General features: G+C 47.0%; 1 protein-coding gene across 1 annotated transcript in view; it reads right to left on the minus strand.

Annotated features, from left to right (window-relative positions):
• Nucleotides 1-24349, minus strand: part of LOC147121052 (tetratricopeptide repeat protein 7A-like) — a 408967-nt gene that overhangs the window by 276969 nt on the left and 107649 nt on the right. The window contains exon 9 of the mRNA XM_085980379.1: nt 6093-6230. Within this exon, the coding sequence (XP_085836505.1) occupies nt 6093-6230 (138 nt within the window). The remainder of the gene's footprint in view (nt 1-6092; nt 6231-24349) is intronic.

Here is a 24349-nt window from a genome sequence, read left to right on the forward strand (position 1 = left end):
TGGAGTCCCCAAGGCCGGGCATAGCGAGAAGTCTACGAGCGCGCTCCAATTTCGAGTGGCCGAAGACCTGCAGCAACCGCGCCTTTAAAGTATCGTACTTGCCATCATCCGGTGGGCTACCGAGGAGGCTGACGATCCGCGAGGCTGTGGCGCTGTCGAGGGCGGAGACCACGTAATAGTAACGGGTCGAATCCGCGACGATGTTCCGGATGGCAAATTGAGCTTCAGCCTGGATAAACCACGCGGCTGGTTGTTGCTCCCTGAATTGTGGCAGTTTCAGGGTCACGGCGTTCGTATCCATGATAAATATCTTCCACGAAAACCGATCGTAGAAGTCGGGGTCACCAATGTAGGAACGGAGGTTCCTAACGAAAAGACTGAGTTCGACTCAGGCAATCAAAACAACGAACTTTAATGGAACAAAACAGGTTTAAACTGGAAACTGCTGGAATACATCGAATACAGGTCTGTTCTCTCTGAAGGCTCCACAAGGACTGCTGGGCTGGTCCAATGGCTGACGTCATGACGTCATCACGATTTTTCCTGCCATTGGGGGATCACGTGACGAACGGCATGACGTCATCACGTTAAAACCGCGCTGTAAAGGTAACTAGACATAGTACAGTTAAACAGTGTAATTAAAGGTACAGACCCAGGCTATAACTACATTGCTGTTAAAGGAATTATGTACAACCGCTCTGAGTCCTTGCTCTGAGTCCTTTGGTGGCTTCGCCACAATAGATACATTTAAGGGGAAGCTAGATAAGTACATGAGGGAGAAAGGAATAAAATGATTTGCTGATAGGGTTCGATGAAGTAGGGTGGGAAGAGGCTCGGGTGGAGCATAAACACCGGCAATGTTCCCCGTAACTTTTTTTGGGCCGCATGGCCCATTCTAAAGTCCGCGCATGCGCGTTTTTTTCAATTTAAAAGCCGGCACACCGGCTGCACGGGACTCCTGGAGCGCTGCTTGGCCACGCGGCTCAAAGGAAACACTGAACACCGGCACAGACCATTTGGCCTGAGTGTAATTCTATGTAACACACACGATGGGCCGAATGGTCTCCTTCTGTGCCGTAAATTTCCATGATTCTATGATAATATGGTTAATGCAAGGGTATAATTGTCCTTAAGTGTTAGAAATTAACAAATTTTTCAATATCTGTTTAGTGACTATGCACAATTGTCTTTTTGCTTAGAAAGCACAGAGTACCTCTTCACTTACAGGCAAACTATCTTACAAAAATCACCACGTGACTCATTAAAATGGCATTTTTTTCCCCCCAGATTCAGGGGATTGCTTTCTGTCAACATGTGGCTAACAAGGGATTGCTCTGAAAATGTGCTACATGTTCGACAACTTAAGTGCCAGCTGGATGTCTTGCTATGGCATGACTGATCCATTGTTGCTGCTAAGAACTGTGACTGTACAAAACAATAAAGGGCAAAATGACAATTAAAAACATGAGAAGCCAGATTTGGAAAATCAGCTTTCTGGGTCACTAAAGTTTGCTGGTGATTGAAGAAACTACTCACACATGTTGGTTCCTAAGCAACCGTCTGACTTGCGCTCACCTATCTGCATTACATCCCTTTGAGGGCTGCAGTAGAGCGTCACTGCACCAAATTTAAATTTGCAACAAGATGCTTTATTACAAGGAGAAAGTGCATTGGGAAATGTTTTTCTTTTCTGTACATTGCTGCTTTTTCTAAGACTTGCTTTTAAATAGCAGGTTTACAGAAAATCAGTTGTACAAGAGGCACAAAAGGAAAAGATGCGAGTCATTTTGAAAGTTGAAGAAGTCATGGTGAGCTCAATAACTGACCTTTTGCCTCTTGCTGGTTGTAAAGGTACTAAGGGAAGTGAGCCGGCACCAACTCAATCTAGGTCTTAGTGGATATTCATTCACCACATAACTGCCCATATTTTGGCACTAAATTGCAATCTCGCTCAGCTAGGCCTTGGTTGAGAAAGATGGGTAATCTACCTTAGAAGATTTTGGTTTGCTTTTCAAATGATATGCTTCCAAGGTTGGTACTTTCTAGGGAAACCACGCATCGAGCATGCACCTAAAAATATCGTCAGAACCTTACAGACAGACAGTGCTGCACATAGCCTCCTCCCACCTTGCATAAAGCCCAGGCCTGTCCCACTGCATTAGTTTGTATTAAACGGAACTAACTAACTACTCAATCCTAATTCCTGCCTCTCACAAAATAAACCCTTACATGGACAAATGAGTGGGATTATGGTAAGTGGAGGATGCACATCATCGAAAAAATTAATTAGACTCTACAAGGTTGGTAATCTATCTTTTTTCTTCATTCTGCATCCTCTACGCGTGGTAGAAACACAGATACAGATTTAAGAGGGGCACCAGTTGATCCTCCAGCATTGTTTTGCCCTCCAGCTAATTCTATAGATGGTAATATTTGGGAACAGTAGGAGAATCACACCATATAGCAGTTTGCATATTCTACCAATTGGAACATGGTTGATAAATGCTCAGGAAGCAGCTGTGGAACAGGTGAAGTGACCCTTAAACTGCTTCTTGGCTCCTTCTCTGCATGATAGCAGCCGTGGAGGTTGGACTCAATCATCCATTTGGTTATTGGTTTGCATTTGGTCTTTACACCAAAGAAACAACTGTTGAGACTGAATAAGTTACTCTTTTTGAGACACTTAGGGCTGGATTTTACCAACCTCGGCGGGTCTGTGGCGGGCAACGTTGGTGGTGGGTCCCGACCTCACTGTCGGCTCCAGCCCACTGTCCAGAATGATTTTCCCGATTGGGTTTGTTAAGCCCTGTCCAGCACGTTTTCCGGCCAACTGAAGGAAGCGGGTCTGATGACGTGTCATCAGCCGGTTTCCTTAAAGGGGCCACAGGCAAACTTATTTTGACATTTGTGCTGTCAGTGTTCTACAGCATTGAGGTGCTGCAAACACTGACGAGCACTGCACAGGAACTGGTTTATGATGAGTTATAAAGTTTACCCCATCAGGTTACAGCTGAAGTACAAAAAGAGCAGGCAGTTCACCAAGACATTGGCCCCGATATTTAATAGGGTGGGTTTTGACTCCACAGCGTGTCTTTTTTTCCCCCCAACAGATTCCCCTTTTTGTTGCACTATTTCCAAGGAGGTTTTGAGGGTGTCCTTAAAGAGTTTCCTCTGCCCACCTGGGGCTCTCTTGCCATGTCGGAGCTTCGAGTAGAGTGCTTGCTTTGGGAGCCTCGTATCGGGCATGCGGGCGATGTGGCCCATCCATCGGAGCTGATCGAGCGTGGTCAAAGCTTCGATGCTGAGGATGTTGGCCTGAGAGAGGACACCAACGTTGGTGTGCCTATCCTGCCAATGGATTGGCAGGATCTTGCGGAGGCAGCGTTGGTGGTACCTCTCCAGTGCTTTGAGGTGCCTGCTGTACATGGTCCACGTCTCTGAAGCATACAGGAGGGCGGGTATCACTACCGCTCTGTAGACCATGAGCTTGGTGCCGGGTTTGAGGTCCTGGTCTTTAAACACTCTCTTCCTCAGGCAACCGAAGGCTGCACTGGCACACTGAAGGCGGTGTTGCACTTCGTCATCGACGTCTGCCCTTGTTGACAGTAGGCTCCCGAGGTATGGAAAGTGGTTCACGTTGTCTAAGGCTCGTCATGGATTTTGATAATCGGGGAGCAGTACTGTGTGGCGGGGGCAGGTGGGTAGAGGACCTTTGTCTTACGGATGTTTAGTGTAAGGCCCATGCTCTCGTACACTTCAGTGAAGGTGTTGATGATGGTTTGGAGTTCGACTTCAGAGTGTGTGCAGACACAAGCGTTGTCTGCATACTGTAATTCGATGACAGAGGATGGGACGACCTTGGATCTGGACTGGAGGTTGAACAGTTTCTCGTTTGTTCTGTAGATTAGCTCCACTCCAGCCGGGAGCTTACTCAGGTTTGACTGGTGAGAGCTTGTCAAGAACTAAATTAAGGTCCCAAATGGGAACCATGAAGGCCGAACTGGGCATAATTTTCAGCAGCTTATACAAAACAGGACACAAAAAGTAGTCTCCCAACAATCCAAATGCAAATAGGCCATGGAAGATTGTAAGTCACAAGATGAACATAAATAGAATTAGATTTCAAATCAACATCAAACAGATGCTGGAGATACTCCATAATATGAGTGATATCGTATGAAATAAGACTAATGACTTACTAGAACAGCACTGCACAAATGTTTTCCTTTTTGTATTATACATTTGTATTTGTACTTGTGGAACCTCAGCCAAGCCAGAGTAGAATATCTACCATTACAATAGAAGATGCTGATCTAACGACCATCACTTTTCAATGACCAGGACATCAAACAGAATGTCCCTAGGTTTGACCAGAATAATTGACTACTCAACTATTAAAGAGGACTTCCCTCCTGTGAGGCAACAGGATCCAGTCTCTGCTCATTGCCTCGAGAACTGCATTTTGCAGGGTCAATAATGAAGTACCTACTGCTCTGTCAGCTAATACCTTTTAAATTGCCCATGGAATCAGCGGTAACACATACAGAAATGTTTGCAGCAGCGAAAGGAGAGATCATTCAGCCTTCCAGCTGACAGCCTTTGTCCTCAAGCAGACCACAAGAATCAATGGTTGTTTGGAGAGGCAAACAGGGCCACCTCCCAAACACCCCCAACTTCTGAAAATGTCCTGAACCACCTCTGGGTGGATCTTCCACTACTGAGGATGAACTGAGAGAGGAGTAAGCACACCCCCCCCCTTTACTGTCCATCCAACTAAGTGCTAAACTGAAAGGACAACCGAGACTCCAGCACACTAGAAGCATTACATCGTGACACAATAACCGGTCATTCCCCTTGCTTGCTGATACAGGTAGACTACCTTTTATCCGAACTTCCGAAAACCGAAACCCTCTAAAAACCGAAGGTTTTTCGTTCAGCGTAAGTCGTGCGCACGACATGACCAGAGTGGCGCACGACTTACGCTGAGCAGAGGGTCAGCGTAAGTCGTGCGCACGACCCCGACCCCCACCGACGACCCCCCGCGGACCCCCCCCCCCCCGCCGACCCCGACGCGGACCCCGACTCCCGCGCCGACCCCCCCCGCCGACCCCGACTCCCGCCGACCCCCCCGCGGACACCCCCCGCCGACCCCGCCGACCCCCACCCGACCCCCCGCCCGACCCACCCCCGACAAATTTCCCAGTCTTATAAAATAACTTCCGAAATCCGAAATTTTCCGAAAACCGACTGGTCCCGAGGTTTTCGGATAAAGGATAGTCTACCTGTACAGTAGACCACCATAATGTTGTCCAATTAGACACATACCAGCTTGCCCTGTACTATAGTTTGGAAGTGTTCCCGAGATAGCCTCACTGCCCGTTGTTCCAATAAATTGACATCAGGTCAACTTGCCCTAAGCTCAGTTCTCCTACAGATGGGCACCTCACCCTCTCAAGGATGTGTCTGTTACCATCATTAACTGTGGAAGAGCCAGCTTCAGACCAGTTTTGGTTAGACAGCAAAGATTTCCTGATGTATAAATAGGAATGAAAGCGCAGATGAAAATTAAGAAAGTGTAGGTACAAAACCCTTGGTGAAATGTTAGAAATCAAAATTTATTTGCAAGATGTCTATTTTGGGTAATGGTGACTGCCCAGGAACTTGGAAGAACATCAATTGAAACAGGCTGAGCTCAGTTTCAAACAGCAAATACCCTGTTTGCTGAAGAACAATCAACAGTTCACATTTGACTTGAACTTTTGGGGATAGAAAGAGAATTTGTCTACACAATAAAAATAGTTCTTTTTTTTCCCAATCCAAAATGTTCTTACCACCATTCTGCTTACTATTATCGTATCTTCTGTTATAGTATTTATCTTCCGGTACATCTGTTTGAATTCATTACATTCTCCTTCACAATTACTAATGAAAACTAATTTTCAACAGACAGCTCCTTTCATACTGACTACTCCATGATTCATGTGTTTAATTTTTTTTCCAATCTGCGCATAATCTGCAGCTAAATTTGTGCATCTGAGTCAACTGATGCGCCAACCTCATGCTCCTATTCAAAAATAAAATGAATTGCTTACTTCTGAGAGCATTTCATACTGTCCCCTTCTGCCCATAGTTATGCTCAGGAGATCGTAGAGTGCCGAGGCATTCTGGAAGCTGATGTTGCGGTCCTCTCTCTGGTCTGGCGCACGGCTTATAACAGCATCTCTATTTGCCTGCACAAATTTTTAAAAATAAATTATTTAAAGAAGATATAAATGTATAAGTTGTCACAATTCTCAATTGTTTTTGTTGAGAAAACAAGCTGAAGGGCCAAGTCCTATGCTGCAGGATGTCACTGAGCTTGGAATGAGAGGCGAGGTAAATCATGGAATAGTGATTGGATGAAACCAAGCTGGGCTTTTAAAATCCTGTCCATTGTAGAAAGGTAAGATTTCTGCAATTTTGAGGTCCTGAGGTCTTGTCTTAGGACCGGGAAATTCTTGATTCAGACCAAATGATTTGGCTTGGTGAAGCTATAGACACAATGGGCCAAAGTTTGCGGTCGGAGGCGTACCTCCAGAGTATACCTCCGACCCGCGAAAGAATCATGAACCTATCTGCTGGCAGCAAGGCTGCGAAAACTTGCGGTCTCAGGCCTCAAGGTGGAGGGCAGCGTAATGGCCCACGGATCCCAGGGACGCAAGCGGTGCGGAAGCATACCTGGGATCACATGCGTCTGGTCCTCCAAACACAAAGCAGAATTCCATTTTAATCATTTTAGTAAATAAAAAGTGGGCAATAGATACCGTCATTGGATGTGTGATCTTAATACACATATTTGCATGGTGTATGCATGTGTACTTTAGCCTTTTTTGTGCGTTTATTGGTAAAATGGTGCTTTTTGATTGTTCCTTGGTTACTGAATGGTGCTAGATGTTAAGTAAATATACACATGTGAAGTACATTTATCTGTATAGTGTGGGTGTATGCAAGGGGCTTTTAAATAAAATGAGTGCATGTGGCTAAAACAGTATCGCCGTATCCCAACCTGTGGCTAGTCAACAATTTTTATTGGACAACACTGAATTAATTCATACTCTTGAGTCAGTCAGTAAATGCCATCAGATTCCTGAGCCTCAAGTAAAAAGAAATTAAAAAATCTTATGCCATCACATTGCATAAGTTAGCGATGAAAGCACCTAAACTAGTTAACTACCATTGTAAGATCAATAAAATAAATATAAACACAATAGATCACAAGCTTACACAGCAGTTATATACTTGAGACAATATAGTAATATCGGATAGAAAATCAATTATAACAACAGACTGGTGAAAATACAAGTTACCATTACATATGAAAACCACTGCAGGACCTGTAGAATGATCTCTGTTTCCTAGTGTACCAAATATACTGTTGTATCCGTCAATAAATACAAAGCTCCCAAGAGTTTCCCAGCAGTAGTGATTGACAGTGGTAGTAAATGTTATTGTCATTTTATTCCACTAGGGACGGTGAACTGGGCAACATTGATACAGTTGAGGATGTAACGAAGAACCAAGGGTAAGATTTTCTTGTTATATATAAGTAACAAAATTGTAAACCTGTTCTTTAAAATTGATGATTTTGTTACATATACTGCACAGGGGGAAATTTATCTCCAAGTGCTTGTGACAATTAGTTTTTAATATAGGCATTCACAAATGCCCCACTTCCACTCAACTGGAACTATACTTAACTTTGCCGGGCTAGATGCAGCCTTCGACTTCCTCTGATATCTCCCATAAATGCATTGCTGGGCTGTAATGGGGAGCTGAGAAGTCAACCCATCTGAAATGGCCATCAATGGCAGCAATTTGTATTTGCGCTGCTGAGCCCATTGACTGGAAGCAACACAGCAAGATCCCCTCCCAAGAAAAGTTTTGGTATCTCCAACGGCATTGGCGTCACTTGGGTAACTTTACACGGTTGCCTCTACTGACACTCTCACCACCAGATGAAACCGCGAAAAGTGGGATATAGAGTCAGCTATTTGAAAGCACACAAACGCATGCGCGCACACAGCTCGGTAGTGTAAGTGCAAGAGAATGCATGTGAATGCAAGAGGGGAGCGCACAAGACAGCTCATGGGGAAAGAGCAAAAGAGCGAGGCAGACACAGTGAGAGAGAACATGAGAGGGCAGGCATTCATGCAACAGAATGTAAGAGCAAGGGAGAAATTGTGCAGAAGAGTGAGAGAGATACTCTTGATGACTTTCAAGGTAAAAGTATATTAGCCAAAAAAATTATGGCCAAAAGAATTCCCAGCCCTTCCAACCCTCACAACTACATCAAGCTGCTATAACTCATATCATAGTTATATCACTGTGCTGCCATTTGATTCAGTGGACATCAGGCTGCACGGTGATTTAATACTCAGTCTCCCAGGGCAGGTTAAGCTTATGGTTGCAGGCAGGCTGACTTCTTGCTCCCCCATCCTATACAGGGTTTTTAGTGTTGTTAGCCTCCAATAGTCTTTCTCTTGAAATCAAAGAAGGTGGACAGAATTTGAGATATGCATAGATACAAAATCTCCAACATGTGCCATTGTTTGAATACTGCTGGCAGTTGGCAAATCTCGAATTGGTTAGGCCTGGCGTATTGTGCTCACATTTGGGCATCACACTTAGGAAGGATCTCAAGGACTTGGAAAGGGTGCAGAGGATATTTACCAGGATGATACCAGGGATGAGGGATTTCAGTTATGTGGAGAGACTGGAGAAGCTGAGATTGTTCTCCTTAGAACAGAGAAGGTTCAGAGGAGATTTAATAGAGGTGTTCAAAATTATGAAGAGTTTTGACAGAATAAATAAGTAGAAACTGTTTCCAGTGGCAGGAGGGTCGGTAACCAGAGAATACAAATTTATGATTAAGTGGCAAAAGCACCAGGGATAGATGAGGAGAATTTTTTTGTTACGCAGAGAGTTATGATGATCTGGAATGCACTGCCTGAAAGGGTGCTGGTAGCAGATTCAATAATAACTTTAAAAGGGGAAATTGGATATATACTTGAAAAGGAAAAGTTTGCAGGGCTATGGAGAAAGAGCAAAGAGGGACTAATCTTTCAAAGAGCCAGCAACAACAACACCTTGTATTTATATAGCGCCTTTAATATAGTAAAACGTCCCAAGGCGCTGCACAGGAGTGTTATAAGACAAAAAAAATGACAACGAGCCACATAAGGATAAATTAGGGCAGGTGACCAAAAGCTTGGTCAAAGAGCTAGGTTTTAAGGAGCGTTATAAAGGAGGAGCGGTTTAGGCAGGGAATTCCAGAGCTTAGGGTCTAGGCAACAGAAGGCACGGCCACCAATGGTTGAGCAATTATAATCAGGGATGCTCAAGAGGGCAGAATTAGAGGAGTGCAGATGTCTCGGGGGGTTGTGGGGCTGGAGGAGATTACAGAGATAGGAAGGGATTTGAAAACAAGGATGAAAATTTTGAAATCGAGGTGTTGCTTAACTAGGAGCCAATGTAGGTCAGTGAGCCCAGGGGTGATGGGCGAACGGGACTTGGTGCGAGTTAGGACACGGGCAGCCGAATTTTGGATGACCTCAAGTTTACGTAGGGTAGAATGTGAGAGGCCAGGAGTGCATTGGAATAGTCAAGTCTAGAGGTAACAAAGACATGGATGAGGGTTTCAACAGATGATCAGCTGAGGCAAGGGCAGAGACGGGCGATGTTACGGAGGTGGAAATAGGCGGTTTTTGTTTTGCTGCGGGTATGTGGTCGGAAGCTTATTTCAGGATCAACTATGACACCAAGGTTGCGAACAGTGTGGTTCAGCCTCAGACAGATGTTAGGGAGAGGGATGGAGTCAGTGGCTAGGGAACGGAGTTTGTGGCGGGGACTCCCCAATATTAGAACTGTATATCGGACAAGCAGTCTGACAATTTAGAGACCGTGGAGGGGTCATAAGAGGTAGTGCTGGGTGTCGTCAGCGTACATGTGGAAACTGACGCTGTGTTTTCGGATGATGTCGCCAAGGGGCAACATGTAGATGAGAAATAGGAAGGGGGCCAAGGATAGGTCCTTGGGGGACACCAGAGGTAAAGGTGCAGGAGCGGGAAGAGAAGCCGTTGCAGGTGATTCTCCGGCTACGATTAGATAGATAAGAATGGAACCAGGCGATTGCAGTCCCACCCAGCTGGACGACGGTGGAGAGGCATTGGTGAAGGATGGAGTGGTCAACCGTGTCAAAGGCTGCAGGCAAGTCAAGAAGGACGAGGAAGGATAAGTTTACCTTTGTTACCGTCACAAACTATGTCATTTGTGACTTTGACAAGAGCCGTTTCGGTACTGTGGCAAGGGCGGAAACCTGATTGGAGGGATTCAAACATGAAATTGCGGGAAAGATGGGCACGGATTTGGGAGGTGACAACATGTTCAAGGACTTTGGAGAGGAAAGGGATGATGGAGACGGGGCGGTAGTTTGCAAGGACGGATGGATCAAGGGTTGTTTTTTTGAGGAGAGGGATGATGACGGCAGATTTGAGGGAGGGGGGGACAGGGACAGTACCTGAGGAGAGAGAACCGTTAACAATGTCAGCTAACATGGGAGCTAGAAAAGGAAGTTGGGTGGTCAGTAGTTTGGTGGGAATAGGGTCAAGGGAGCAGGAGGTAGGTCTCATGGACAAGATGAGTGTGGAGAGGTCATGAGGGGAGATCAGAGAGAAGCTGGAGAAAGATGTGAGTTCAGGGCTAGGGCAGGGGGGGAACCTTAGAGGAAGTTTGCCCCGGTGGGCTAGGGGAAAGAATGGAAGTGGCAGAGGCTGCTGAATGGATGGTCTCAAAGACAAAGAAGTCCATGAGCTCCTCACACTTGTTGTCGGAGGTGAGCATGGAGGAGACAGGGAAGAGGGGTTTAAGAAGGCCGTTAGCAGCAGAGAATAGGAGCCGGGGTTTATCTTTGCATTCCAGAATGATTCTGGAATAGTGAACAATTTTGGCAGACGAGAGCAGGGCCCGATAATGCTTTATGTGGTCCAGCCAGATCTGGTGGTGAATGACTAAACCAGTTGTCCGCCATATCCGTTCAAGTGTGCGTCCCTTGGACTTACGGGAGTGAAGATGAGGGCTGTACCGGGGGAACGGCCACTGTGAGAGAGTAATTGTTTTAGTAGGGACTAGGGCATCAAAGGTGGTGGTGAGGGTGTGGTTGAGCAGATCAGTAGTTGCAGAAATGTCATGGTGAATGGAGGGCCAAAGGCTGGACAATTGGGATTTCATAAGTGCAATTGTAAAAGAGTTGGGAAGAGTTTTTTTTCCAGGGGTGGACACAGAAGGTAGTAGGGTTGGTTGGGGGCAGGGGGGGGGGGGGGGAAGGTGCGGATGTGGGTGGAGAGCGATATGAGGAAGTGGTCAGAGATGGCCTTATCTGCGATTGACACGATGGGAGTAGCGAGACCACGAGAGATGGCAAGGTCGAGGGGGTGGCCGTGAATATGGGTTGGGGAGTTTATATGGAAGGAGAGATTAAGGGAGGCTAGTGTACTCAGAGGAGAGAGGGAGCATGATGAATTGAAATGGAGGTTGAAATCACCGAGGATGAGAAGTCATTCGGTGCAGAGGCTGAGGGAGGAGAGCAGTGAGGATATCTCAGTAAGAAAACTTTTATGGTACTTTTCATGGGCGTGATGGGCCGAATGGCTTCCTTCTGTGCTGTATGATTGTATGAAATGCACCCCACAATAAAAACAGAGTGACTCCAGACACAAGCAGAAATGTAGTACTGTAGAAATGCTCCCACCACTGGAAGCAGTTCCACAATATAAATGGGTATCATTATACCCAGACATAGGTATTTAGCTCTAATCTGAATCTGTGCTCACCAAGCTGTGAAGCAAAAGCTCCACTGACCCACAGCATTAGAATATTAAATTAAACACTCTGCACTAATTCTCTTTGTATTAGCGTACTGCATACTGACAATATTGCATTCATCTGCAGCCACTGTGTCAATAACCCATGACATTTTGCATCAGCTACAATTTTCTTTAATCAATGCACTGCCCTAAAAAAAAAATCAATGACTTATACTTAGAGACAGTCACCATGATTGAAAGGATCCTTTCTTCTGGTCAGATCAATTGTAATTGATTTTCTTGAAGAAGAAATCCAGACAAGAGACAAGATGTTCCACAATCAAACTAAAATAAACTAGCACCAATCTGATTTAAAATAAAAACATTGAACATAAGCAGCGAGCAATCGCTAAACAAGGACTGGGACAATACCCCTCTTCCGAGGGGGAAACACAAAATTGATTTCTCCTTTAGCAAGATAATTGTGTGGTGGCAAATCATACATAGAATTACATACATAGAATTTACAGCAGGTACAGGCCATTCGGCCCAACTGGTTTATGCTCAACACCCGCCTCCTCTCAACCCATTTCATCTAATCCGATCACCATATCCTTCTATTCCTTTCTCCCTCGTGCTTATCTAGTTTCCCTTAAATGCATCTATGCTATTCGCCTCAACTACTCCATGTGGTAGCAAATTCCACATTCTGACCACTCTCTGAGTAAAGAAGTTTCTCCTGAATTCCCTACTGGATTTATTAGTGACGATCTTATATTTATGGCCCCTAGTTTTGGACTCTCCCCACAAGTGGAATCATCATCATCAATCCCCTTCATAATTTTAAAGACCTCCATTAGGTCACCAGTCAACCTTCTTTTCTAGAGAAAAGAGTCCCAGCCTGTTCAGTCTTTCCTGATAGTTATAACCCCTCAGTTCTGGTAGCATCCTTGTAAATATTTTTGCACCTTCTCCAGTGCCTCTATATCCTTTTTATAATATATGGAGACCAGAACTGTGCACAGTACTCTAAAGTGTGGTCTAACCAAGGTTCTATACAAGTTTACAATAACCTCCCGGCTCTTCAATTCTGTTCATCTAGAAAAGAATCCCAATGCTTTGTCTGCATTTTTTATGGTCTTGTTAAAATCATAGGGCTGGATTTTCATTGGGCCATGGAGGCAGGATTGGAGGGGTGTGGGGGGTTAAACTTGCATAAACTGGCAGGCGGGCCAAGCAATTTTAAATAATTCATGTCTAGTGGTCCCACCTCCAAGGGATGGGCCGTTAAGGCCCTTAACAAGCACTAAATTGCCTCTATAATGCCATTTTGAAAGGCCTTTGCGATTTTAACCCTTTTCCCACGTGAAACACGCCTCTTCTGAAACACGACGGTGAAACCTGGCGGGAGCACAATTGGATTGCTGACTCTCAGCTGCAGGTCAACCATTAAATAGTAGATTTGATCAGCCATCATTTGCAGGTGGCAGGACTTTGTAGTCTCAGGTCTGGGGTAACTTTTAGAAGGCATAACCACAGCTGTGTAAGTTTGGAGCATGATACCCATCTCCAGTGTGACCTCCTGGGAAACCCTTCTCACCACCTTCACTGAGCGCTTCCTCAACGGAGGCATATACCAGAAGCATGGGAGCCATTTATTTCCTTCCTTTCTGGGCATTAGATGAGGAAGACGACCAGCTGCGGCACCAGCAGAACCAGGAACAACAGCAGCACCAACAGCAGCAGCAGCAGCAACAACAGGAGCGCCAAGCTGCTGCTCACCCACCTGAAGATGCACAGGCCAGAAGGGGCCAGTGCATGGAAGCCCTTTGGCGCAGGAGATACCCCCCAAACAGGGTCTACAGGCACAGGGTCAGCTACCTCAACATGTCTGAGCAGCAGTGCGAAAGGCAGCTCCGACTTTCACGAGAGGTAGTGGGTGACATCTGCACAATGCTGCAACAATACCTGCAGCCCAGAGGAGCAGGTGGACACCCCTTACCAGTGGCCGTCAAAGTCACCACTGCACTCAACTTTTTTGCCTCAGGCTCCTTCCAGGGATCAGCAGCAGACATCAGCGGCATCTCCCAGGCGGCCACACACAAATGCATTACGCAGGTAACCGATGCCTTCTTTGCCATCGCGCACAATCACATCCATTTCACCAACGATCAAGCAAGTGTCACGGCGCGTGCGGTTGGATTTGCTAATCTGGCAGGCTTTCCAAGGGTGCAGGGCGTCGTTGACTGCGCACGTGGCCCTTAAGGCACCCCATCACAATACAGGTATTTTTGTCAACCGCAAGGGCTTCCACTCCCTCAACGTTCAGCTGGTGTGTGACCACAGGAAGGGAATTTTGCATGTCTGTGCCAAGTACCCTGGCAGTTGCCATGACTCCTTCATACTGCGCCAGTCTAGTGTGCCTCCGCTCTTCAGTCCGCCAGACCAACTTAACTGATGGCCAAGGACTATCCCGAGGACGTGGCTAATGACGCCGTTGAGGAGGCAATCCAACAAAGCTGAGGAGAGCTACAACTCCAGCCACATGTTCACCAGAACCATAATCAAGCAAACCATCGGTTTGCTGAAGATGCGCTTCAGATGCCTGGATAGATCAGGTGGAGCCCTGCAGTACTCAGCAGCCAGGGTTTCCAGAATCGTCGTGGTTTGCTGTGCACTTCACAACATGGCACAGCGCGTTGGCTTGCAGATTCCTGAGGACCAAGTGGCTCCTCACATATCCTCCTCAGATGAGGAGGAGGAGGAGGAGGAGGAGGAGGAGGAGGAGGCGGCGGCGGCAGTGGAGAGCAAAAACGAACATCTTGCAGAGGCCCATTAACCAGCGGCAGCAGTATGCAAGAACATAGCGGCCCGGGATGCAAGGAACACACTCATCTTGACCCGATTTGCTTAGCCTAGCCACTCAAGCACTTTTGCCTCGCAGCTTCTTACCTGAGCATCGACAATGGCCAAGAACCAGCTGATTCCTAGCAATCTGACCACCATACTGACAATTGCAAGTAATCCTAAGCCCTCAATGTGGAAGTCCCATTTGCGAAATGACACACGCCACAACTACAGCAGTAGCCATCAGATTTTTTATTTACATTATTCATCTGATGGCTTTTCCACATAAAACATCAAATTTCACCCAAGTGACTACCCTTGTGACTATTTGTGCAGTATCTTTCTCTTATGCGTGTTCCTACGTGGTGCTTCCCCTGTGGCTTCAGCAGATGTGGAGGGCCCTTGCTCACTTTCCTGCTGCACCTGTCTCGACACCTTTGGCGGGCGTCCTCTGGGGTGGCGAACCTGTGAGGGCTCGGCAACAGTCTTCTGCTCCTGCGCAGGGGTTGAGACACCGATCTCAGTTGGGTGTGGACTCTGGTGGGGCTCTGACCGAGGGCTCTGCAGTGGCATGGAAATGTGAGCGCTTGGAGAGGAGCCCCCACTTCCTTGATGTCTACCACCAACTTCCCACTCATGGGTCAGGCCCCCTCAGCGCTTGCAAGTGGCTTGAGAGCACCTTGCTGCACATCAGGGGGGCCATGAGGACCCGTATCTGCACTGGCAGTCCTACTCAGATGGACTTCCATGAAGGTCTGGTTTCTCTGTTCAATAGATGACCATCGCTCCTCCAGAGATGTCATTCTATTCTGAACACTCACTATGTTTTCTGCACTCTGACGACTTATCACCTCCATAGAGGTTACCATCCTTTCCATGGTGATGCGTTCATGCGCCAAAGACTCCACAAAGGCTCTGCTCATGTTCGCTATGGACTCCTCCATTCGCTCCACACTCGCAGCGACCCTGGAGACAAAACCTGCCAGAGACTCCTGCATTTGTTCCTGGAGTTCCAGCACCGCTGATCTTGTGGATGGACCCAGAGGCAAAGGGTCGACATGCAGCTGAGCCAAGCTGGCAGAGTCCTGCGCCCTCTGACTAGGACTCTCCGCTGCTGTCCCTGTCTCCATAATCTGCTGATGCTCACTTGTGAGCTGTGATACACCAGGTGACAACACTACACTATGTCCCGAAGGTCCCACCGAGGTGTGTGTGTCTGCGCTGGTGCTGGGTGCGCTGAATTCTGCTGACGCTGTGCTCTCAGAGGTTGCAGCTTCCTCTGAGGAGTCTGGATGCTCAGGCTCTTCCTCCTGGCTAGTGGGGACGGGTGCTTGCAATGGTCCTGTGGGGGAGTAAAGGAAAGAGTCAGAGATGTGATGCCAAGGTTACATGCACATTGCATATTGCAGATGATCATTAGTCCATCTGTTAGAGCTTCAGAATCATTATCAGCAACTCATGCAATGTCAATGAGATGGAAAACTATTCTGTCACCAGCTTGCTGTGATGCACCCGTCTGTTCGTCCCCCACTTGCGCATCGTCCTCCACTCCTACGACCTCCAGGACCGCCACCTCCCAGGGGGTGAGGTGGGCTAGTGAGGGTGGCCCTCCTCCTGTCCTCGCTCTTTCTCGCTTATTGTGAGCTCTCTTTTCCTGCAATGAGGGAGACAAGTGGAGGTTGAGTGAGAATGAAGGAGTGAGTGTAGAGATTCCATAGCATAGATACTTAGAAGACAAAGATGGAGTGAGGTGGCAAGACCAAGGGCCCTCCCTGTGTGTTGTCAGTTGTTTTCATAGCATCACAGTGATAGGGAGTGTGAGGGCTGCATAGTCGAATAGTTAGGTGAATGTGACCATATAGAGAGAAAGGGAATGGGTATGGGTGCATGGATGTCAGTGTCAAGTGGGATGTGGAGGAAGAGATTGCTAAAGCTGAGTGCTGGTGAGGAAAGGCAATGGGGATCAGATTGAGGGTGATGGGAAATTCATACTCACTTTTCCAGTGCGCTGAAGGTCATGAAATCTCTTCCTGCACTGTATCCAGGTTCTGCGGGTTGCCGATAAGGAGTTGACCTCCTCTGCCACTTGCAGCCACAAAGCCTTGGTCTGTTGGGGAGGCTTCTTCCTCCCGGAAGAAGGGAAGAGCACCTCCTTATGAGCTCTTGCTCCCTTCACTAAAGCCTGTAGGGCAACGTCGTCAAATCTTGGAGCAGACCTAGGTCTTTCACTGGCCATTATGACTCCAGGTCCCTGTAGCAGCAAAGGCCAAAAGGGTGGCAGTCTGCAGAAGAAGCAAGGCTTGTTGCAGACCTTAAATGCAGCAGCAATGATGACGTCATCGGAGGCGACTTTCAGACTGGAAAAACTCATTGGCCATGGGTTCCCACACGTTGGAACTCAATTGGCCAATTAAGTTAAAATCGCATCAATCTCCCACATCGAATTAGATTCGTGTGGATAACACGAAATGCGGATTACACGACCCCAACCCGCCCCTGAATTAAAATCCATACAACAGAATGTCTGTCTCTTTCGCACAAGGAGAGGCCATATATCTCGACACATACGTTATACTCCTTTGTGGGATTCTGACAGTCACCAGATTTGAGAATGTTGTGCTCCAATGTTAGCATTGGAGAATGGAACAGTTTTCACTTTGGGCATCCAGTGTTTGCAGCAAGCACTCCTAGGTCAGGTCTAGCAAGGTTGGATGCAGGGTTAAGTTTTATCCCAACAATGTGCCTAGCCTCAATCTCAGAAAAGCAGTCCCAATAAATCAGTGTGATTAATCAGAAAGAAGCCGTTCAGCCCATCGCAAATGTTCCACCTCTTTGAAAAAAATCTATCCTCTTGGTCCCATTCCCCTTGGCCTTTCTCCATATTCAAGTATTTTTTATTTTTTTTTCAAATGCTTATACACTTCCTTTTTGAAAAGCTATTATTATGGATTCTGCTTCCACCACTGTTCTTGGTAGGGCATTCCAAATCCTAACAATCCTCTGTATAAAAAAAAAAAAGTTTCCTAACCTCTCCCTTCTTTCTTTTGGTGGTGATCATGAATTTATGCCTTTTAATTACCAACTTACTGACCAGTGGAAATTGATTTTTATTCAATAAAGAAAGAAAAACATTCATAATTTTGCAATCTTCTCTTAACCTTCTCTATTCGAATAAAAAGAGACCCAGTTTCTCTAATCTCTCCCCATAACTGAAGCCTAATATAACTGGTATCACCTTACTGAATTTTTTCTGCACCTTTTCCATGGCCTTCCGAAAATAGGTGGTCTAAAACGGGACAAAAATATTCCAACAGCAACCCAACGATTGATTTGCAGTTAAACTAATTGAAACAAAAGAGGAATGCTCTAGAATAAAGCTCTACAGTGACCTTTTCCTCAAACTGAACTTATTGTCGAATGATAAATTAACTCCACCAATAAAATTAATAGTTTCACTTAAGTATGGTTGGGCTCCTGACTATGGGGTACTTAAAAAAATAAATAAAATAAAATAAAATGGACCATCACTGGCTGATTTTTCTCCTCTGTATCCTAGGGGTGACGAGGACCCTGTGCACCGTCCTGGGTGAGATTAGCACACACCAATGATCACCTCCAGCCTGAAAGCTCAGTATCACACCAAATCGTCCATTTACTCAGTGAACCATCGGGGGAGCTCGTTCTGAAGCACTAGAACTATATGACCCTCAATGGGCCACTAGACTAATTCCCGGTCTAAAGCATCTTAGTTATCAAGATAGGCTAAAAAGACTTGGGACTTTACACTTTAGAGAAGCGTAGACTTAGAGGGGGTCTGATTGAGGTATACAAGATAATAAAGGGAATAGATTGCGTCCCAGTTGACAGTTTGTTTCAATTAAATAGGTTATAGAGGGCCAGGGACCACAAATTTAAGTTGTATAAGGCCAAATTTAGGTTAGATGTCAGGAGGTGGTTCTTTTCCCAGAGAATAGTGGACCTCTGGAACAGGCTGCCATCTCATGTGGTGGACGCAGACTCGCTGAATTACTTCAAGCGAGAGCTGGATTTTTTTCTGGCTGGGGCGGAGATCGCCTCTTACAGAAGGTAAGTACTGCAGGAAATTCAGAGCCAGAGTGATCTCCTGGGCTAGTTTCGATCACCTAGATGGGTCAGAGAGGCGCAAGAATTGTAAGTGTTTTCTGCAGGCGGAACTCTCCACCCGCAGAGGCCCTGCTCCAGCGCAGCCCGAGGATCTGTCAAGAGCTTTCTTGACAGATCGGAAATGACGGTTTCCAGCACATGCGCATTGCGTGCCTAAAACCGGCATTTCCGATGTCCCTACGGGTGAGTACACAGCGCGTACACACCCGTAGGGACCGGAATATCTGGCCCCTCAAGTTTACATAGGGTAGAATGTGGGAGGCCAGCCAGGAATGCGTTGGAATAGTCAAGTCTAGAGGTAACAAAGGCACGCATGAGGGTTTCAGCAGCGGATGAGCAGAGGCAAGGACGGAGACAGGCGATGTTACGGAGGTGGGAGTAGGCGGTCTTTGTTATGGATATGTGGTCGGAAGCTCCTTTCAGGGTCAAATATGACACCAAGGTTGTGAATGGTGTGGTTCAGCCTCAGACAGATGTTAGGGAGAGGGATGGAGTCAGTGGCTAGGGAACGGAGTTTGTGACGGGGACTGAAAACAATGGCTTCGATCTTCCTAATATTTAATTGGAGAAAATTTCTGCTCATCCAGAACTGGATGTTGGACAAGCAGTCTGACATTTTAGAGACATGTTTTCGGGTGGGGTGGAAAGTGTATATGTTGTGATATCGCAATTATGTGGGACAGGCTCGATGGACCAGAGGGTCTTTACCTGTAAGTCATTGTTCGTATGTATATTATAATATATATATGTGCAAGTATTGTGTAATCTGTAATATAGCATGTACTCTCTATTGAGCCATGACCTGGAAGACCAAGCAAATTTCTTGACCAGAAATATAATAAAAAAGCAGCAAACAACTGCAAGAAGAAAAACACACAAGACTAATAAAGCACAGTGCTGTACAAAAACCAGAATGAGTGATCCTCTTTACTCATATACTATTGTATTGCTGAATAGGCAAAACCAATACAATGGAGAACCTCACATACAAGAACAGTCCAGGATCAGGAAAGGCCCAACTTCTCCAAATTATAATCCACTTACTTTCCACCAATTTACATTTATGACTCTGCTCCTACGTTCCTGTTTTCATTTGAACTAAAATATTCTGGATTTACTTTAGCTATACTATTTAATTCTTTATGGAACTCGGAGGTTCCCCATTTACCAATTTCACTCTAAACTAGAGCTTGAACCTTTCCCATAGTCCAGCACCTTCTCATATATCATATCATCCCTTCTTGTATTTTTATGCACCCTCTCAAATGTCTGGACACCCTTTTACTAGTGGGTGGTATCTGACAAGTGCATTATAAAGTCTTGGCATAACATCTGTGCACTTGTACCATACTGTTCTGACTATAAAGCCAAACATCCAATTAGGTTTTTTTTTATTGTAATTGCTTTTCCACATTGTCTAGGCAAATGTACCGATTCTATACAAGCTCCCTTTCTGACTCCTTTTCTAATTCCATTGTATGCACTGTATTTATATTGCATATTTTTTCACCTAATAGCAATACTTTGCATATTTACATATTTCAGGCTTCAAAACAAACTTTAAGGGCTAGATTTTGTCATTTGGGCGGGCTGGGGTCGTATCATCCGCTTTTCGTGTTATCCACCCGATTCCAAATCGATGTGGGAGATTGATGAGATTTTCACATAATTGGGCAATTGAGTTCCAGCATGTGGGAACCCATGGCCCAATTAGTTTTTTCAGTCTGAAACTCACCTCCGATGATGTCATTATTGCTGCTGCATTTAAGGTCTGCAAGAAGCCTTGCTTCTTCTGCAGACTGCCAACCTTTTGGCCTTTGCTGTGAGAGGGACCTGGAGGCAATATGAGCAGCGGGAGACCTAAGTCTGCTCCCAGATTTGATGACGTCGCCCTGCAAGCTTTGGTGGAGGGAGCAAGAGCTAGTAAGGAGGTGCTCTTCCCTTCTTCAGGGAAGAAGAAGCCTCCCCAGCAGACGAAGGCTGTGTGGATCCAGGTGGCCCAGGAGGTCAATTCGTTGTCGCTGACCCGCAGAACCTGGCTTCAGTGCAGGAAGCGGTTTCATGACCTTCTGCACACTGGAAAAGTGAGTATGACTTTGCCATCACCCTCAATCTGATCCCCATTGCCTCTCCTCACCAGCACTCAGCTTTAGCAATCTCTTCCTCCACATCCCACTTGACACTGACATCCCTGCACCCTTACCCATTCACTCTCTCTCTATGCTCACATTCACCTAACTATTCGACTATGCAGCCCTCACACTCCCCATCACTGTGATGCTATGAAAACAACTTACAAAACACGAGGGCCCTTGGTCTTGCCAACTCACTCCATCTTTGTCTCCTTCTAACCATCAATGATATGGATTCTCTACACTCACTCCAACTCCACTTGTCTCCCTCATTGCAGGAAAAGAGAGCTCACAATAAGAGGGAAAGAGCGAGGACAGGAGGAGGGCCACCCTCAGTAGCCCAGCTCACCCCTTGGGAGGATGCGGTCCTGGAGATCATGGGACTCGAGGACGATGCACAAGTGGGGGACGGATAGACGGGTGCATCAGAGAAAGCTGGTGACAGAATAGTTTTTCATCTCTCTCATTGACATTGCATGAGTCGCTGATAATGATTCTGAAGCTCTAACAGATGGACTTATGATCATCTGCAATATGCAATGTGCATGTAACCTTGGCCTCACATCTCTGACTTTCCTTTACTCCCCCACAGGACCATCGCAAGCACCCGTCTCCAGGGTCGCTGCGAGTGTGGAGCGAATGGAGGAGTCCATCGCGAACATGAGCAGAGCCTTTGTGGAATCATTGGCGCATGAACGCTGCACCATGGAAAGGATGGCAACCTCCGTGGAAAGGATGGCTACAGTAGACGAGAGGATGGCTACGGCCATGGAGGAGCTAAGTCGCCAGAGTGTAGAAAACATGGTGAGTGTTCAGAATAGACTGACATCTCTAGAGGAGCGATGGTCAGCTATTGAACAGAGAAACCAGAGCTTCATGGAAGTCCTTCTGAGTAGGACTGCCAGTACAGATACGGGTCTCCATGGCCCCCCTGATGTGCAGCAAGGTGCTCTCAAGCCACATGCAAGCGCTGAGGTGGACCTGACCCATGAGGGGGATGTTGGTGGCAGAGAACAAGGAAGTGGGGGCTCCTCTCCAAGCGCTCAGACTTCCATGCCACTGCCAAGTCCTCGGTCAGAGCCCCACCAGAGTCCCCACCCAACTGAGATCGGCGTCTCAACCCCTGCACAGCCGCAGGAGCAGCAGACTGTTGCCGAGCCCTCACAGGTTCGCAACCCCAGAGGACACCCGCCAAAGGTGTCGAGACAGGTGCAGCAAGAAAGTGAGCAAGGGGCTCCACATCTGCTGAAGCCACAGGGGAAGCACCACGTAGGAGCACGCATAAGAGAAAGATACTGACAAATAGTCACAAGGGTAGTCACTTGGGTGAAATGTTGTGTTTATTTTTAAAATGCCATCAGTTGGTTATTGTAAATAAAAATTCTGATGGCAACTGTTGCAGTTGTGCCATGTGTCATTTCGTAAATGGGACTTCCGCATTGAGGGCTTAGGATTATTTGCAATTGTCAGTATGGTGGTCAGAATGCTAGGAATCCGCTGGTTCTTGGCCACTGTCGATGCTCTGGTAAGAAGCTGCGAGGCAAAAGTGCTTGATTGGCTAGGCTAAGCAAATCTGGCCAAGATGAGCACGTTCCTTGCATCCCGGGCAGCAATGTTCTTGCGTACTGCTGTCGCTGGTTGATGGGTCTCTGCAAGATGTTCGTTTTCGCTCTCCTCCTCCGCCTCCTCATCTGAGGAGGATATGTGAGAAGCCACTTGGTCCTCAGGAATCTGCAAGCCACGACACTGCCATGTTGTGAAGTGCACAGCAAACCACGACGATTCTGGAGACCCTGGCTACTGAGTACTGCAGGGCTCCACCTGATCTATCCAGGCAGCTGAAGCGCATCTTCAGCATGCCGATGGTTTGCTCGATTATGGATCTGGTGGAAATGTGGCTCTAGTTGTAGCTCTCAGCTTCGACGGATGGGCTCAACGGCGTCATTAGCCACGTCTTCAGGGGATAGCCCTCGTCTCCAAGTAGCCATCCGTTACGTTGGTCTGGCGGACTGAAGAGCGGAGGCACACTAGACTGGCGCAGTATGAAGGAGTCATGGCAACTGCCAGGGTACTTGGCACAAACATGCAAAATTTCCTTCTTGTGGTCACACACCAGCTGCACGTTGAGGGAGTGAAAGCCCTTGCGGTTGACAAAAATACCTGGATTAAGATGGGGTGCCTTAAGGGCCACATGTGTGCAGTCAACGACGCCCTGCACCCTTGGAAAGCCTGCCAGATTAGCTAATCCAACCGCACGCGCCGTGACACTTGCTTGATCCTTGGAGAAATGGATGTGATTGTGCGCGATGGCAAAGAGGGCATCGGTTACCTGCGTGATGCAAGTGTGTGCGGCCACCTGGGAGATGCCGCTAATGTCTGCTGCTGATCCCTGGAATGAGCCTGAAGCAAAAAAGTTGAGTGCAGTGGTGACTTTGACGGCCACTGGTAAGGGGTGTCCACCTGCTCCTCTGGGCTCCAGGTCTTGCTGCATCATTGCGCAGATGTCACCCACTACCTCTCGCAAAAGTCGTAGCCGCCTTTGGCACTACTGCTCACTCATGTTGAGGTAGCTGATCCTCTGTCTGTAGACCCTGTTTGGGGGGTATCTCCTGCGCCGACGGGCTTCCATGGGCTGGCGCCTTCTGGCCTGTGCAGCTTCAGGTGGGTGAGCAGCAGCTTGGCGCTCCTGTTGTTGCCGCTGCTGTTGTTCATGGTTCTGCTGCTGCCGCGGATGGTCTTCGTCCGAATCTGATGTCCAGGAGGAAAGGAAATAAATGGTTCCCATGCTTCTGGTAGATGCCTCAGTTGAGGAAGCGCTCAGTCAATGTGGCCAGAGGGGTTTCCCTGGAGGTCACACTGGAGATGGGTGTCAGGCTCCAAACTTCCACAGCTATGGTTATGCCTGCTAAAAGCTCCCCCAGACCCGAGACTACAAAGTCCTGCCACCTGCAAATGATGACTGATCAAATCTCCTATTTAATGGTGGAGCTGCAGCTGATAGTCAGCAATCCAATTGTGCTCCCGCCAGGTTTCACCGTCGTGTTTCAGAGGAGACGTGAATCACGTGGGAAACATGTTAAAATCGGAAAGGCCTCTCAAAATGGGATTATAGAGGCAATTTAGTGGTTGTTAAGGGCCTATCCCGCCTCTTGGAGGCGGGACGGAGACGGGATCAGAAACCACGCATTTGGGAAAATTGCTTGGAAGCAGGATGAAGGCGGGGTTGGGCCCGCCCGCCACTTTTTGCAATTATAACACCCCACACGCCTCCATTCCCGCCTCCTCGGGCCTGGCAAAATCCAGCCCCAAGTATCTGGCTGCAATCATTTATATTTTATTCCAATTTTTTAAAACATTTTTTTCCCTTTTCTGCTGATGGCACTGATC

Source organism: Somniosus microcephalus, chromosome 3, assembly GCF_052327205.1.
Source record: "Somniosus microcephalus isolate GS21.2 chromosome 3, FLI_Smic_1.0, whole genome shotgun sequence".
NCBI classification, from domain to species: Eukaryota; Metazoa; Chordata; class Chondrichthyes; order Squaliformes; family Somniosidae; genus Somniosus; species Somniosus microcephalus.